This window comes from Jaculus jaculus, chromosome 1 (assembly GCF_020740685.1).
Source record: "Jaculus jaculus isolate mJacJac1 chromosome 1, mJacJac1.mat.Y.cur, whole genome shotgun sequence".
Lineage (NCBI taxonomy): Eukaryota > Metazoa > Chordata > Mammalia > Rodentia > Dipodidae > Jaculus > Jaculus jaculus.
In genome coordinates this window covers 326,359,617-326,376,105 of record NC_059102.1, presented here as the reverse complement: position 1 = coordinate 326,376,105, position 16,489 = coordinate 326,359,617, and the positions used below count along the sequence as shown (strand labels likewise).

Genomic DNA, 16,489 nt, shown 5'->3' with positions numbered 1-16,489 from the left:
GCAGTCTAGTAGGAGGAGGAAGTGGTTTATTCAGTGTGCCACTGAAGGACGTATGTTCTCCTTCTCACCCGCTTCCTGGCTGTCATTATGGGAGTAGTTTTGTTTCAGTATGTGCTTCCTGCCATGACTGGCTTCTCCTTAACTCCAAAAACAACAGGGCCAAGTAACTACTGATTAAAATCTATTAAAACTTGAGCCAAAATTAATGTTTTCTTCCTTGAATTGTTTTTCTCTGCCTTGTCACAGTGAAGGAGAGATGACTAACGGAAGGGATCAAACTATTCTCTTAGGGTTCAGGGTGTAACTCGGTGGTAGAGTGCTTGCCTAGTTTTGCAAAGTCCTAGGTTCAATTCCTATCACAACCCAAACCAAAACAGTGCCATGCAAAATACACTGCTAGAGAAAATCATGTAATTGTGCAAACACACAAAGTTGAAGAAAAGGAGAAAGAAAAGCTATTCAACAAAACTAGGAAAGAAGTTACAAAATAGATGCAGTAAGACCTTACCAACCAATAATTGTCCTAAATGTAAAATAATTAAATTATCCAATTAAAAAGGAACATTTTTTTTAAAAAGTTTTTAAAAAAGACCCAATTATATACTGCTTCCAAGAAATTCACTTCAACTAAAGAACATACCTAGACTGAAAGTGAAGGGAAGTAATTGTAATGTGTAAGTATGGCAGAGGGAGAGAAGGCAATGTTGAGTGGCTCAGCTATAGCACAAGGTTTATTTGGGGGTAAATACCTGCAGACAGGGTCTTTAGAGGAGGATCCAGAGCCCACAGACTGAGATAGCTATAAGGGCTCTTAGGAGGAAGGATGTGAATTTTTTTTTCCCCAGAGGTAGGGTCTCACTCTAGTCCAGGCTGACCAGGAATTCACTATGTAGTCTCAGGGTGGCCTCGAGCTCACAATGATCCTCCTACCTCTGTCTCCCGAGTGCTGGGATTAAAGGCATGCATCACCATGCCCAGCTGGATGTAAGGTTTTAATTAATTTATTTTTATTTATTTGACAGAGAAAGAGGGAGTTAGAGAGAGAGAATGAGCATGCCAGGGCCTCTAGTCACTGCAACCAAACTCCAGACACATGTGCCCCCTTGTGCATTTGGCTAATATGGGTCCTGGGGAATTGAACCTGGGTCCTTCAGCTTTGCAGGCAAACGTCTTAGCTGCTAAGCCAACCCTCCAGCCTGTAAGGTTTTAATAGTAGAGGATTTTGCATCATTAATCCCATTAGAGGAGGAAATGGGAGTGCCTGTTATCAATCCCATTAGTAGGAAAGAAGTTGGGGTGGCTGTTACTGATCTCATTAGGAAGAAAAAATTAGGAATGGAAAATTATGGTTTAGAGAAAAAACTAGGTATTCTAGTTCTGGGGATTTTCTATCACAAAATGGAGGCTCTAGAGGTAACAGTAATAAAATACGTATCAAAAAGAAAGCCTAGCAATACATATATAATATAAAATAAACTTTAAATGAAAGCAGTAAATAGACACCTAAGTGCCTAACTCATGAATGGATACTGAAAATGTGGTACATCTACATGGTGGAATATTTTTTAGCTGTAAAAAAAAAAAGAAAAGCCAAAAATTTTCAGGTATGATGTCATGGATGAACTAGAAGCCATTATGTAAACATCATGTGTGAAATCTAACAGTTACAGAAGTAGAGAGTAGAACGGCAATTGTCAGAGACTGGAGAACATAGGGTGGGGAGAACAAGACCCACACTTTATTAACAGGTACTGAGATGGACCAACAAGGGCTGAGATGCTACTGCACTGCAGGGGCATACGGATAGTAAGATATTCTGTACATATATTTAACATAAAGGTATTTTATCATACTTAAAGGAAATAAGCTACAAGAAAGGATTTTTAAATGTTTTCATCATAAAGAAATGACAAGTGTTCAGGGTTAATTATGCTTACCCTAATTAGAACATTACATGTGATATGTATATGATCATACAAGTATATGTTGTGTGATGTTGAAATCAGGGCAAACATGTTACAAGTTGTCATCAAGTAATTCTCACATACATCAGTATTTTTTTTAGACAAGGTTTCACTATGTAGCCCAGGCTAGTTCACACTTGTGGTCCTCCCAGCTAAATCCTTAAAGTAATAAGATTACAGATGTGCACCACCAGCTTTGCTTATAGCTCTATGTTTAAGTTCAAAGGGTTAATAATTCTTTTTAAAAATATTTTATTTTTATTTATTTATTTGAGAGAGAGAAAGAAGAAGAAGTAGAAGTAGAAGAAGAAAGAGAGAGAGAAAGAGAGAGAGAATGGGTGCATCAGGGCTTCCAGCCATTGCAAACTCCAGATGCATGGCACCACCTTGTGCATCAGGTTTCTGTGGGTCCTCAGGAATCGAACCACGGTCCTTTGGCTTTGCAGGCAAGGGCCTTAACTGCTAAGCCATTTCTCCAGCCCCATAAGAGGGTTAATAATTCTTAAAAATATTTTTTTATTAACAACTTCCATGATTGTAAATAATATCCCATGGTAATGCCCTCCCTCCCCCGACTTTCCCCTTTGAAACTCCATTCTCCATCATATCCCCTCCCTCTCTCAATCAGTCTCTCTTATTTTGATGTCATGGTCTTTTCCTTCTCCATTTAGACTTAATTCACTTTGTAATCCCTTCAAAGCAAGTATCTTTAATTTATGGATTACTGACAGTTTAAACTCAATATTTATTTACTTATTTATTTGAGAGAGAGATAGAGAGAGAGAGGATGAGAGAGAATGAGCATGTCAGGGCCTTTACTCCAGATGTACATACCACTTTGTGCATTTGGCTTATGTGGGTCCTGGGGGCCTGAGTCCTTTGGCTTTGCAGGCCAGCACCTTCACTGCTAAGCAATCTCTCCAGCCCAATATTTTCTATTTTTAAATAACATAATATTATCTTTTATAAGCCTGTTTTAAACACCTTTTCCCCTTTTATGCTAACAGGTATCTAATGATGCTTTAATATTGGTCCCTGAACACATTGCAGTCCACATTAGTCAAGTGAAAACACTCATACCCTCACTAAACTTACATTAGATATATCTGAGAGTCTTGACTTTAGTCCAAAGTCATTGTCCTTCACTGAGTGTTCTGTAGCGTTAAGAGACACGTAATTTCGAACAGCTGCTGATAACAATCCATCAGTCCATTCCATGGTGTTAGGATTCAATTGTCCATATAGCTCATTGACAGTGACACATTTTGGATTTAAGATACAAACATCTATTTTTCCTTTTTTTCCTGGAATCTGGGTGGGGGAGGAATCCAATGTTGTTTATAAAAGCATTAGTTATAGTTCAACTATTTAATTTTTTTGCGCTGTTGTTACCAGTGGGTTTTGGGACAGATTTTTCACATCAAAGAAAAATTCTCTATAGAGAATTCTCTATAAAAAATTGACTTATTTTAATTAGGCATCGTATGAAATCATTGACGGGTTAATAGCTTTCCCTGAAAACTAAAGGGAACTAAAGAGTTAGAAACTAACCCTAAAGCTCGCAGGCAAGAAAGAAGCAACAGAGGTATTTGGTCTCATTAAGTTTGACACCTTCCCTGAATGATGTACTCCCCTTGGCCTAGATGGCCTTGAAGGACCAGGGACCATCTGAGTGCCCCCCCTTAGACATTCCTGGCTGAAGAAGCCCATTCGGAACAAGGACACAAACAGCTACAATGTTCTTATCAGCTGCAGCTATTGCAGTCTGTTGCTTAGGATCCTCCTTATAAGCTTGCACCCCAGCCTGGCTCAGTGTTTCAGCCTTCATTCCACGGGAAGGCTGCTGCCCCTCGCTGTTTCTCTTAATAAACAGTCTGTCTGCGGAGGTCGAGTCCGGTGTTCTCTTTTGCTTTTCTCTTATACTTTCCTTACAATCACTACTTTAAACAATTCCCAATAGTGCAGGTAGTTCCTGCAGACAAGCAGACCTTCCTGTGCCTCATCCAGAACGTTAGGATTGGGATGTGGTATGCTGGGCGCCAGGGCTGAGTGCAGAGAGGCGAGGGAAGCAGGTCCACTTTTAGTCCACTCAGGATGACCTATTTGTGGCATTCTAACTTGTTTGGGCGCCCACGTGGCTAATTTCCCAGAGTCCCACCACAGCTTCCCATCACAGTGGGTTCCGACCCAGCGCTGTGTGTCTCTGCTCAGGATCTCTGTCTCACTGTTCTGCGAGTCTGTTTCCCTGCAGACACACCTGCTCCCGTCTCCCCTGCAAGTTGAGTTAGACGAAGCAGGTAACATTCCTTTGTGTGGCATTGTGAGACTCGCATACAGTCAGGTGGGAAAAGGCATGCCTAGCAGGTGAGCCATAAAGCAGTGTGAAGCGCTGATGCATGCTGCCCGGGGGAGGAAGTTCTGCACCACAGCTAAGTGAGAGAAGCAGACATGCTACATGGCTCCTTTCATAAAAAATACCCAGGGCTGGAGAGATGGCTTAGCGGTTAAGCGCTTGCCTGTGAAGCCTAAGGACCCCGGTTCGAGGCTCGGTTCCCCAGGTCCCACGTTAGCCAGATGCACAAGGGGGCGCACGCGTCTGGAGTTCGTTTGCAGAGGCTGGAAGCCCTGGCGCGCCCATTCTCTCTCTCTCCCTCTATCTGTCTTTCTGTCTGTGTCTGTTGCTCTCCAATAAATAAATAAATATTAAAAAAAAAAAACCCAGCGTAGACAAATCCACAGAAACAGAAAGCCCCTTAGTGGTTTCCAGATACTGGGGTCACAGAGATTACCAGTGATTTCTACTAGTGGGAGACGGCAGTTCTCATGAGATGGTGGCCACGTTTTGGAACAACGTTGTGCCGTCAGTAAGTGCACTGAGTGGTACTGTATAAGACGGCTCCTTATAAATTGTACTCTATAAAAGGGCTCCTTATAAATTGCAGTTGATAAGAACATTGTAGCTGTTTGTGTCTTTGTTCAGAATAGGCATCTTCAGCCAGGAATGTCTAGGGAGGAGACTCAGATGGTCCCTGGTCCTTCAATTTTCCTGGCCACCATGGTGAGGGTTTATACTCCATCATCAGAGTTTCACTCCTAGATATAAAAATTCAAGGGTACACACACATTGAAGAACACACAGTAAAAACACTACAGTGAATTCCTGTGATGGTGAAGAGCAGGAACTAAAGTAACCTGAACTAAAATGTTTTCAACAGTCCAGTGAGGGCTGGAGAGATAGCTCAGTGGCTAAAAGGATTTATTTGAACAGCTCCGTGAGAAGAATGTCATGAACTAGGAAGGCTGACCCAAACAATTGCCTCACCTAAGGTTTGGCTACCATCCTAAATATGTTCATTACAATTCTTTTTTTCAAGGTTGGGTCTTACTCTAGCTCAGGCTGACCCGGAATTCTCTGTGTAGTCTCAGGCTGACCTCAAACTCACAGCAATCCTCCTACCTCTGCCTCCCAAGCGCTGCGATTAAAGGCATGTGCCACCATGCCTGGCTTACAATTATGCATTTTTAAAACAAACATTTAAACTCTTAAACATGGGGAAATCATTAAAGTATATTGGGTATACACAATAGGGTTGTTAGAATGATATTTGTAATTTTTTAATAATGTGAGGTCATTTTTATGCATATGATGCTAAGTAAAATTTGAAGATTTAAAAAAAAATTGAGATTAGAAGCAGTGTAGCACCCTTTGCCGTGGGTGGGGGTGGCCTGGAGGCGGCACGGAAGTGCGGGCTTTGGTCTGGGGCTGGTGCCAGTACCCTACCATCAGGATCAGTCAAGGGGAAAGACTGAAGTCCCTTTGTAAAGTACTTAAAATGTGAAGGTTTGTAAATAGTCTAGACTATGATGGTGTTGGGCAAAGTCTGATTCCTAGAGACGACTTTTTGAAACATTGCTTAATGTGGGCTGTTGAGATGGCTTGGCAGTTAAGGTGCTTGCCTGCAAAGCCTAAGGACCCATGTTTGACTCCAGATCCCACATAAGCCAGATGCAAAAAAGGTGAGGCAAGCACAAGGTCACACATGCCCACTAGGTGGCACGAGTGTCTGGAGTTAGATTGCAGTGTATGAGGCCCTGGCACACCAGTTCTCTCTCTCTCCCTCTGTCTCAATCTCTCTATTAAAAAAAAAAAATAAAGGAAAAGGAAAAGAAAAAAAACTGCTTAATGTGAAATATGAAAAATTCTGAAGAGGATATTTCATACTAACAGAAAAAAATGCACAGAATTCTCAGGATCTGACTTCCTAAGACTTTTAGAGTACATCACCAATATAGCCAAATTTCTTATTATTTAGTATAGTATTAATTTTATTTTTTTTGTTCATTTTTTTTATTTATTTATCTGAGAGTGACAGACACAGAGAGAAAGACAGGTAGAGGGAGAGAGAGAGAATGGGCGCGCTAGGGCTTCCAGCCTCTGCAAACGAACTCCAGACGCGTGCGCCCCCTTGTGCATCTGGCTAACGTGGGACCTGGGGAACCGAGCCTCGAACCGGGGTCCTTAGGCTTCACAGGCAAGAGCTTAACCGCTAAGCCATCTCTCCAGCCCTAGTATTAATTTTATATTGTATAAGATGTGTCATGACTCTATAGGAGCTATTGTGAGAATTTAAGGACAATTTAATATTTAGTATTCATAAATCTATCAACATAACCAGTTCAAAGATAAAAAATAGATTCTAACAATCATTTGACAAGTTCTATCCATCAAAGACAGAAACCTCCAAACCATAATAAAGAATATCAGAGATAAAGAGCAAACATCATATTGAATACAAAACTATTAAAAGCTTGCCAGACAAAATAAGGAAAACTACAATTAGCATTGTCTTGGAGGGTTAATCAATTTATTGACATTAACATAAGAACAAGATATAAGCCACATAAATAATGGGAAAATATGCTATTTTTAGTCAAAGATGACTATATAGATATCTAAAACATGTACAATTTGCAAATCCACTCACTAAAATAGCCAAACACAAAATAAATACACAATTCAACAATTTTATTTCACACAAGCGACTACTGGTTTGCAATCTAAATTTCAAAAATGCTACTCACTACGATGATACAACATGAAAAAAGGGGGCAATATTTTGATTTAGTAGAATATTTACCTTTGAAATCGATCGTCTATCGTGAACTGATAAGGAGTCTGCAATTGGTAACAGTATTAATGCTTTTTCTAATATTCTTCTGACTGTCGTCTTTCCTCCACCTGTTGGACCCACTAACATCACACCAACACAAGCCTAAAACAAAATTTACAGTGTTACAGGCTAATGAATGATTTTAGAAGTTCATTTACAAATACATCCCTGTGGAGTGAGTCTTCCTTCATATTACTGTTCAATCCATTGTAATTTGGCTTCTACTTTTATTGAGCAGGCTACTGCTAAAGTTACCGTAAGTCTTCTAATTTTAAGAGCAAAAATATTTTTTTTCAACCAAGAATTTTTTTTTATGAGAGAGAGAGAGAGAATTGGTGCACCGGGGCCTCCAGCCACTGCATTTGTAGTCCAGACACGTGCACCATCTTGTGTGTGAGTGCGACCTTGCGTGCTTGTCTGACTTTGTGCATCTGGCTTATGTGGAATCTGGAGAGTCAAACATGGGTCCTCAGGTATCACAGACACGCGCCTTAACCACTAAGGCAAGATCAAAGAATATATATATAGTTTTTCAAGGTAGGGTCTCTCTCTAGCCCAGGCTGACCTGGAATTCACTATGTAGTCTCAGGGTGGCCTCAAACTCAGCAATCATCCTACCTCTGCCTCCCAAGTGCTGAGATTAAAGGCAAAAGAATTATTTATTTATGAGAGAAAGAGGCAAACAGAGAGACAGAGAGAGAGAAAATGGGCATGCCAGGGCCTCCAGCCGTTGCAAACAAACTCTAGACACATGCACCACCTTGTGCATCTGGCTTATGTGGGACCTGAGGAATTGAACCTGGGTCTTTAGGCTTTGTAGGCAAGTGCCTTAACCACTAAGCCATCTCTTCAGCCCTGAAAGAATTTTTTAACTCATTGTTGAATTGTTTTTGTTTTTTTTTTTTTTTCCTTCCTCTTTTCTCCCCACTAGTAGCTTTCCTGCCTTTGGGTTCTGCACCTTAATTAATCAAGACTTTCTTCTTCATTTTTTTTCTTTTTATTGAGCTTTGATTCACCTTTCCTTTTTAGACTTTCCTAATAATTCTTGCTCCTCTCTCTCTTTTCCTTTGTTTCTTTAAGTCTCATTAATTTGTTGTCTCTCTATGACCTAGATTCTTACAATTCCCTAATGTGTACATTTTTCTCAGTCTTTGGCTCTAGGGCCAGACTGAAATTTCAAATGTTCTAATAATAAATATGAATTAAAAAATTTTTTTTTCTTTTTCTTAGTTTTTTGAACTTGGGTCTCTCTGTAGCCTAGGTTGACCTGCAATTCACTATGTAGTTTCAGGGTGGCTTCAAACTCACAGTGATCCTTTTACCTCTGCTTCCCGAGTGCTGGGATTGAAGGTGTGTGCCACTGTGCCTGGCAGTAATGAACACTTCCACTTGGAGGTCTCATGGTTCTCAAACACAACATTCTCTAACCTTCCCTGTCTTTTCACACTTGCTGCTTCTCTTATTTCTAAATCTAGTGAGTAAAATTTCTATGTAGTAATTGTCCACATAGAATATGTATCTTTTTTCATCAATTTCTGTGAGGTTTTGTGATTCTTCTTTCCCCTCTTCCTCCTCTTTTTCTGGCATGTATATGTGTGTGCGTGCTCACACACACACACTTGCATGTATGTGGGTGCATGTGTGCGGAGGTGCAGGTGCATGTGGTGGGCAGAGGGTCATGGGGTCTTCCTCAGTTTTTTCTCCACCTTAATCTTTGAAACAGGGTCTCTTATTTAACCTAGAGCTCACTGATTGTGTTAGACTGGTTAGCCAGTAAGCCCTAGAGATCCTCCTGTCCCTACCTAGGCAGCACTTGGATTACAGGCACATGCCACCACATTTGGGATGTTTGGGCAATAACTAGGATTCAACATTCTAAAATAGAACACACCAATTTATGGCAGTTTGTTTTAGAGCAAAACTCCAGAAGAAACACTAGACCCTGTGGAAGACACACCTAGGATTCTGGGAGGAACACTGGGTATTTTTATTAATTAATTAGTTAATTAGTTTATTATTTTAGAGAGCCTGTGAACGAGACAGAGAGAATTGGCATGCCAGGGCCTCAGCCACTGAAATTGAACTCCAGACACCTGTGCCACCTAGTGGCAATGTGTGACTTTGCGCTTGCCTCACCTTTGTGTGTCTGGCTTACATGGGACCTGGAGAGTCAAACATATGTTCTTAGTTTTCACAGGCAAATGCTTTCACCACTAAGCCATGCCATCTCTCTAGCCCAACTCATGGTAATCTCTTATCTCTGCCTGCCTCCTGAGTGCTGGGATTAAAGGCATGTGCCACCATGCCCAGCTAATACTGGGTATTTTTTTTTTTTTTGACAGATTCTTTTAAGATTGACAGGTTCCTAAACTCAGGGCTTGTCTCTATAAGACAACTTACCATGTGCTTAGCTGTGAACTGGTCCTGTGTCATCTTACAGGAATTAAGTCTTGAGGAACTGGCACACATAATGGTATTCCAACTTCTGTTATGTTTTTTTCAGTGCTGGAGACTGAACCCAGGACTGGGTACTTTCTAGTCAAGCAGTCTTCCACTAAGCTAAATCACCAAACCTACTACTGCTGTTTTTGAGTAAAAAATTGCTCTGTCTCTGACCTAGATAGTCTAGAACCTCCATCAATATGATCCTATGACAGGGTAACTTCATAAGCAACACAGAATCTTGACAATTATGTATGTGGATAAGCTGTAATATAAGATGGAAATTTCACTCCAAGTTCAATTCTGGAATTGACTGGAATTCCAATCAAAACTGGAACTTTCTTTCTTTTAAAAATAGAAATCAACAGATTGATCTAAAATTGTTTTATCTAGCAAGATGTGGTGGTGCCTGCCTTTAATCGCAGCACGTGGGAGGCGAAGGTAGGAGGATCACTGTGAGTTCAAGGCTGTGCTGAGAGTGATAGTGAAATCCAGGTCAGCCTGGGCTACAGCAAGACCCTACCTTGGAAAGCCAAAAATAAATGAATAAATAAACACAATAAAACTGCCTATCAAAGAGACAGGGCCAAAATTTCCAAGAAAACTTTGAAAATAATAAGGGTAGGAGATTGGCACCATAAAATATAAAGATTAATTAAAGCTATGGCGCACAAGACTTTGTGGCATAGGCGTAGACATGTAGAAATAGAACCCAACACCTTAAAAAATACATTTCTAAAAATGCAAATATTGGGGTTGGGAAGAGTGCTTAATGGTTAAGGTGCTTGCCTGCAAAGCCTAAGGACCCAGGTTCAATTCTGTAATACCCATGTAAGCCAGGTGCACATGGTGGCACATGTGTCTGGAGTTTGTCTGTAGTGGCTAGAGGCTCTGGTGTGCCCATTTTCTCTCTTTCTCTTTTTCTTTCTTTTTTTTTAAATTTTTTGTTCATTTTAATTTATTTATTTGAGAGTGACAGAGAGAGAGAGAGGCAGCTAGAGTGAGAGAGAGAATGGGCGCGCCAGGGCTTCCAGCCACTGCAAACGAACTCCAGACGCGTGCGCCCCCTTGTGCATCTGGCTAACGTGGGTCCTGGGGAATCGAGCCTCGAGGGACCTTAGGCTTCACAGGCAAGTGCTTAACCTCTGAGCCATCTCTCCAGCCCCTCTTTCTCTTTTTCTTACTCTGCCTCTTTCTCTCAAATAAGTAAAATAATACAAATATATAAAACTTTTAGAAAAAATATCAAATCATAGAAGATGTCTCCATAAAGGTAGATAAAAAGATTGTTTTTTTTTAAATTTTTTTTACTTTTTCTTTTTGAGGTAGGGTCTCACTCTAGCCCAGGCTGACATGGAATTCACTATGTTGTCTCAGGGTGGCCTCGAACTCATTAGTGACCCTCTCGAGTGCTGGGATTAAAGGCGTGCACCACCATGCCTGGCCTTTGATAAAAAGGTTTCTAAAATTTGGGATGTAAAAAGTGCAAACCAGGGCTGGAGAGATGGCTTAGTGGTTAAGCGCTTGCCTGTGAAGCCTAAGGACCCCGGTTCGAGGCTCGGTTCCCCAGGTCCCACGTTAGCCAGATGCACAAGGGGGCGCACGCGTCTGGAGTTCGTTTGCAGAGGCTGGAAGCCCTGGCGCGCCCATTCTCTCTCTCTCCCTCTGACTGTCTTTCTCTCTGTGTCTGTTGCTCTCAAATAAATAAATAAATAAAATTTAAAAAAAATTAAAAAAAAAAAAGTGCAAACCATCCAGGAAGAGGCTGGTAGATCTCACTGCTTTAAAATGTCTTCAGTATGCCAGGCATGGTGGCGCACGCCTTTAATCCCAGCACTCGGGAGTCAGAGGTAGGAGGATCGCCATGAGTTCAAGGCCACCCTAAGACTACAGAGTTAATTCCAGGTCAGTCTGGACCAGAGTGAGACCCTACCTTGAAAAACAAAACAAAACAAACAAACAAACAAATAAAATGTCTTCAGTAAAAGTTTAACATGACAAACATTCTTAAAACTCCAAGAGAAGAGAGAAATTACTCATGATGCACATAACCAATGAGCAATTATGATATAAAATACATAGCAAGGATCAAATTTACCAAGACAAAGATAAACAGTTGAAAAATGAGTGGATTATTGAGGGTGACAATAAGCACAAAATGAAAATGGCTAAAAGTCATTTAAGCAGATCGTAGAAGTAATCAGGGATATGCACATTTTGGTGCTTTTGAAAATGGATACTATACATATACACCTACAAAGAACAAAAAATGCAAAGAAGGTATAGCAACAAAATGCATACTATTTCAGAGGACATTTATAGGGCTGTGACAAGTTTATATGGAAAATATCAATCTTTTAGGTGAGGGTCAAATAATAAAGTCAAGGAAAATAATTGATAAGCCACTTTCCTTCAGAGAATATGATAGCATCTGTCTGTTGATATTACTGTTTTTCTACTTGACTGTACATATTAAAAACCAGATGAACAATGGCTAGCATGCCTTTCATACCCACCTGAAGTTGATTATGAAACTGTATAATCTTCTCTTTTTGAGATGGACAATGCTGAAGGCCTAATTGTTCTGTTGCAATATGTATTACTTTCTAAAAGGATAGACATATATTAATTGAAAGTGCATTGTATATTGAACAATTAATTTATCACAGTGCTTGGATATAAATTAGGGGCTTGCACATACTAGCCAGATGCTCTACCACTGAGCCACTCTCCCTGCCAAAACCCTTAAATTTTGTTTGTTTTGTTTTTTGAGGTAGGGTCTTGCTCTAGCTGAGGCTGACCTGGAATTCACTATGTAGTCTCAGGGTGGCCTGGAACTCATGGAGATCCTCCTACCTCTGCCTCCCAACAGCTGGGATTAAAGGGGTGTGCACCACTCCTGGCTTCAAACCCTTAAATTTTAACCATCCAAAATCTCTCTTAACTAGTTACCAACTGTATTTTAAGGTAGTAGCTATTAACTTTTTAGTTCATCAACCTCTGTCTCTGAGAATAATTAAAATGATTATTATTCTCACTAGAAAAATATAATACATATAACATTTATGCTCACTGAACACTGATAGTTAATCATAAACCTTCCATCAGACTAAGAACCCTCTTATTTTGAAAAAACAATTTACATTAAATTTTATTTTAAAAATTTTATACTCTTATAAACCTCTCTTCTCCATTCTCATCTATTCCACTAAGGTCCCTCCTCAGTAGGTCTATTCCTACTTCTGTCTGCCTCCTGAGTGCAGGCATTAAAGGTGTGTGCCACCACGCCTGGCTAGCCTTTTGTTTTTACTCTTTGTTGTTGTTTTTGTTTTGTTTTCTGGTGGTTTGAATAGGGAAATGTTCTCCAGCTGTGCTACACCAATAGTACTTTTTTTTTTTCTTTTTAAGTATTTTAGGGCAAGAGAGATGACTTAGTGATTAAGGCACTTGCCTGTGAAGCCTAAAGACTCACATTTGACTCTCCAGGTCCCATGGAAGCCAGACACAGTGATGCAAGCACATGAAGTCACAATGCGCACAAGAGTGCACATGTGTCTAGAGTGCAACTGCAGTAGCTGGAGGCCCTGGAACACCAATTCTCTTTCTCTCTCTGATGCTCTCACTCTCGCATAAAACAAAGACAGCCTGTTGAGCTTCTCAAAAAAATTAAGTATTTTGGGCTGGAGAGATGGTTTAGCAGTTAAGGCACTTGCCTGTGAAGTCTAAGGACGCATGGTCAATCTCTTTCTAGATCCCATGTAAGCCAGATGCACAAAAGTGATGCAAGTGTAAGGTCACACATGCATAGTAGGTGGCATCTGGAGTTGGATTGCAGTGGGTGAGGCCCTGGCATGCCAATTCTCTCTCTTGCTCTCTTGCTTTCACTAAAAAAAATATGTATTTGAGAGAGAGAAGGGGCAGATCAAGAAATAATGGGCACACAAGGGCCTCTAGCCACTGCAAACGAACTGCAGATGCATGCACAACCATATACATCTGGCTTACATGAGTACTGGGGAATTGAACTTGGGTCCTTTGGCTTTGCTGGCAAGTGCCTTAACCACTAAACCATCTCTCCAGCCCTTTACTACCTTCTTTAAAACAAAAAACAAATTCAAAAAGCAAGGAAACAAACCAGCCAGCCAGGCATGGTGGTACATATCTATAATCCTAGCCCTTGAAAGGCAGAGGTGGGAGAATTAGGAGCTCAAAGTCATCCTGAGCTACACAGTGAGTTCAGGCCAGCCTGGGATACATGAGATCTGTTTCCAAAACAAAAACAAAAATATTAACAATAGCTGAGTGTGGTTGTGTACACCTTTAGTCCCAGCCCTGGAGAGCAGAGGTATGAGGATTGCTGTGAGTTCAAGGCCAACCTGGCACTACAGAGTGAGTTCCAGGTCAGCATGGGCTAGAGGGAGACCCTACCTTGAAAAACCAAAATGAAATAATAACAACAAGATGTGCCATATCTATCTTAACACATTTCTTATTGTGGATAGCTCTAAAATAAAATAAAATAAAATAAAATAAAAAATAAATTTTACTGTATTCAGGGCTAGGTGTGCGTGTGTGTGTATGTGTGTGTGTGTGTGTGTGTGTGTGTGTGTGTGTGTGAGAGAGAGAGAGAGAGAGAGAGAGAGAGGGAGAGAGAAAGAGAAAGAGAGAGGATTAAAAATTAGATAAAGGTGTTTCATGCACATAGAATCCAAATGACAAGAGTAGAAGGTTTGCTTATATTGGATAAAATAATCTTTAAGTCAAAAGCTACAAACAAGAAAGCTAATCATATAATGATAACAGTCAATTCAGCAAAAGATGTAACAGGTATAAAGATATTTGCAACCAACATTGGAGCACCTAAAATTACAATGCAAATTTCAATAGAGCTTAAGGGAGAGAGAGGCTTCCACACAATAACACTAGAGTTCTTTAACATTATACTTTCAGACAAAAAGTGAATAGTCACAGTAAACTGGATTCAAGAGGAAATTTCCATACAACTCTGGCTTTACTAATGTGATCAAACATGTTTCAAGGAGGTGGTTCTGGAAGCCATGTGGAAACATTCTAGAATGCAGTAAGTATGAACTGAAACCCTTCCAAGAATAGGGGAGTAACTTACAAGGCTATCTACATAACAGCAACAATGAGGGTACATAATTTTAACAATCACAAAATATTTATACTTTAACTACTTCCTGTAACTCTTGTCCAATTTGATTCTCAAAACACCCCATCCAAATAGGGAAAGCAAGCACAATATTATCACTTAAATCATAAGAAAGTCAAGAACTCAGAATGCAGCTGCCCTCTGCCCAGGGGCACACAATGTGCTCTTTTCTTATTAAAAACTTTTTTTGGTTTATTTTTATTTATTTATTTGAGAGTGACAGACAGAGGGAGAAAGAGGCAGGTAGAGAGAGAGAGAATGGGCGCGCCAGGGCTTCCAGCCTCTGCAAACGAACTCCAGACACGTGAGCCCCCTTGTGCATCTGGCTAACGTGGGACCTGGGGAACCGAGCCTCGAACTGGGGTCCTTAGGCTTCTCAGGCAAGTGCTTAACCGCTAAGCCATCTCTCCAGCCCCAATGTGCTCTTTTCACTAGGCCATTATGGGCTTCAAACATTTTTTTTTTCTACCAAGAGAAAACATGTCTGCAAGTATGCTTACTTCCCTTCCCCATATACTCTATATCTCAGGAAGAACTAGGGTAGTTTTAATTCTATGCTAATTTAGTTGGTATTCTACTTATAAGTGATAGGTGATGATTTTCAGGGGTCTCATTACCTCCAACACAACTTGATTTACTTTTGAAACTGTCACTCCAGGGAAAATATCTTCTATGGTCTTTTCAAATAGTGGGACATCTGCAGGTAGAAATTTTGATAAACTAGCTTCTCTGATTGACTCAATGATGATCTGAGTTTCCTCTGCGTTGGAAAGACTGTCACTCCTATCACTTTCACAATTCAAAGGAGAAAAAAAACATAAGAGACAAGTTAGTAAGCCTTCTTTGCTGAACTAAACATCACTACTGTGTGTGTGTGTGCGGTATATAGTTGTATGTATGATGTATAGTATGGTGTGTGCATGTGTGCAGAGGCCAGAGAACATTGGGTACCCTCATCTATTGCTTATTTGTATTTTTCCTTGAGCCAGAACTTTTCAATGAACCTAGAGTTGCTGCTTTCTCAGACTGGCTGACCAGTGAGCCCCAGCAATTCTCCTGCCTCTACCCTCCACAGGACTGGGATCCAGGCATGTGTGACCATGACTCATTTTCATTTGGATGCTGGGAAATGAAATTATGTCCTTAAGCTTGTGTGACAAGTGCTCTTACCACTGAGGCATCTCCCTAGTTCTATTCTTTTTACTTATTTAGTTGCAAGGGGAGAGAGAGAGAAAGAGAGAGACAGAGACAGACAGACAGACAGAAAGACAGAGAGAGAAATAGGTGCATCAGGGCCTCCTGCCACTGCGAATGAACTCAAAATGCATGCACCACTTTGTGCATCTGGCTTTATGTACTGAAAAATCGAACCTGGGCCGTCAGGCTTTGCAGGCAAGTTCCTTTAACTATTGAGCCATCTCTCCAGCCCCTGTTATTTCTTTTTCAGAGTAGCTATCTCAATGCTCTTTTCCATCCCTCACTGCCTAGGAGCCATGCAGTTTTAAAACTACTTTAATCTTGTTTATTAAAACTCTCTAGGAGGACTAGAACTAGGCTTGCAGGCTGTGCTGCTGGATACAATAGCCAAATGCGTGTTACAGAGCTGGCCGTGGGAAGGTGTGGAACACAACTGGATGGGGCTTGGGGAGACGCCTCAGTGGTTGAAGGCACTTGCTTGCAAAGCTTGTTGGCCTGGATTGGCCCAGGCTTGATTCCCCAGTACCAACATAAAGCCAGAT

At 40.7% G+C, this 16,489-nt stretch overlaps 1 protein-coding gene across 1 annotated transcript in view; it reads right to left on the bottom strand.

Annotated features, from left to right (window-relative positions):
- Positions 1 to 16,489, bottom strand: part of Dnah14 (dynein axonemal heavy chain 14) — a 278,677-nt gene that overhangs the window by 150,421 nt on the left and 111,767 nt on the right. Inside the window, exons 34-37 of the mRNA XM_045144175.1 lie at positions 15,368 to 15,539; positions 12,094 to 12,183; positions 7,103 to 7,237; positions 3,060 to 3,275 (exon numbers count right to left, since the gene is read on the bottom strand). Coding sequence (XP_045000110.1) covers positions 3,060 to 3,275; positions 7,103 to 7,237; positions 12,094 to 12,183; positions 15,368 to 15,539 — 613 coding nt within the window. The remainder of the gene's footprint in view (positions 1 to 3,059; positions 3,276 to 7,102; positions 7,238 to 12,093; positions 12,184 to 15,367; positions 15,540 to 16,489) is intronic.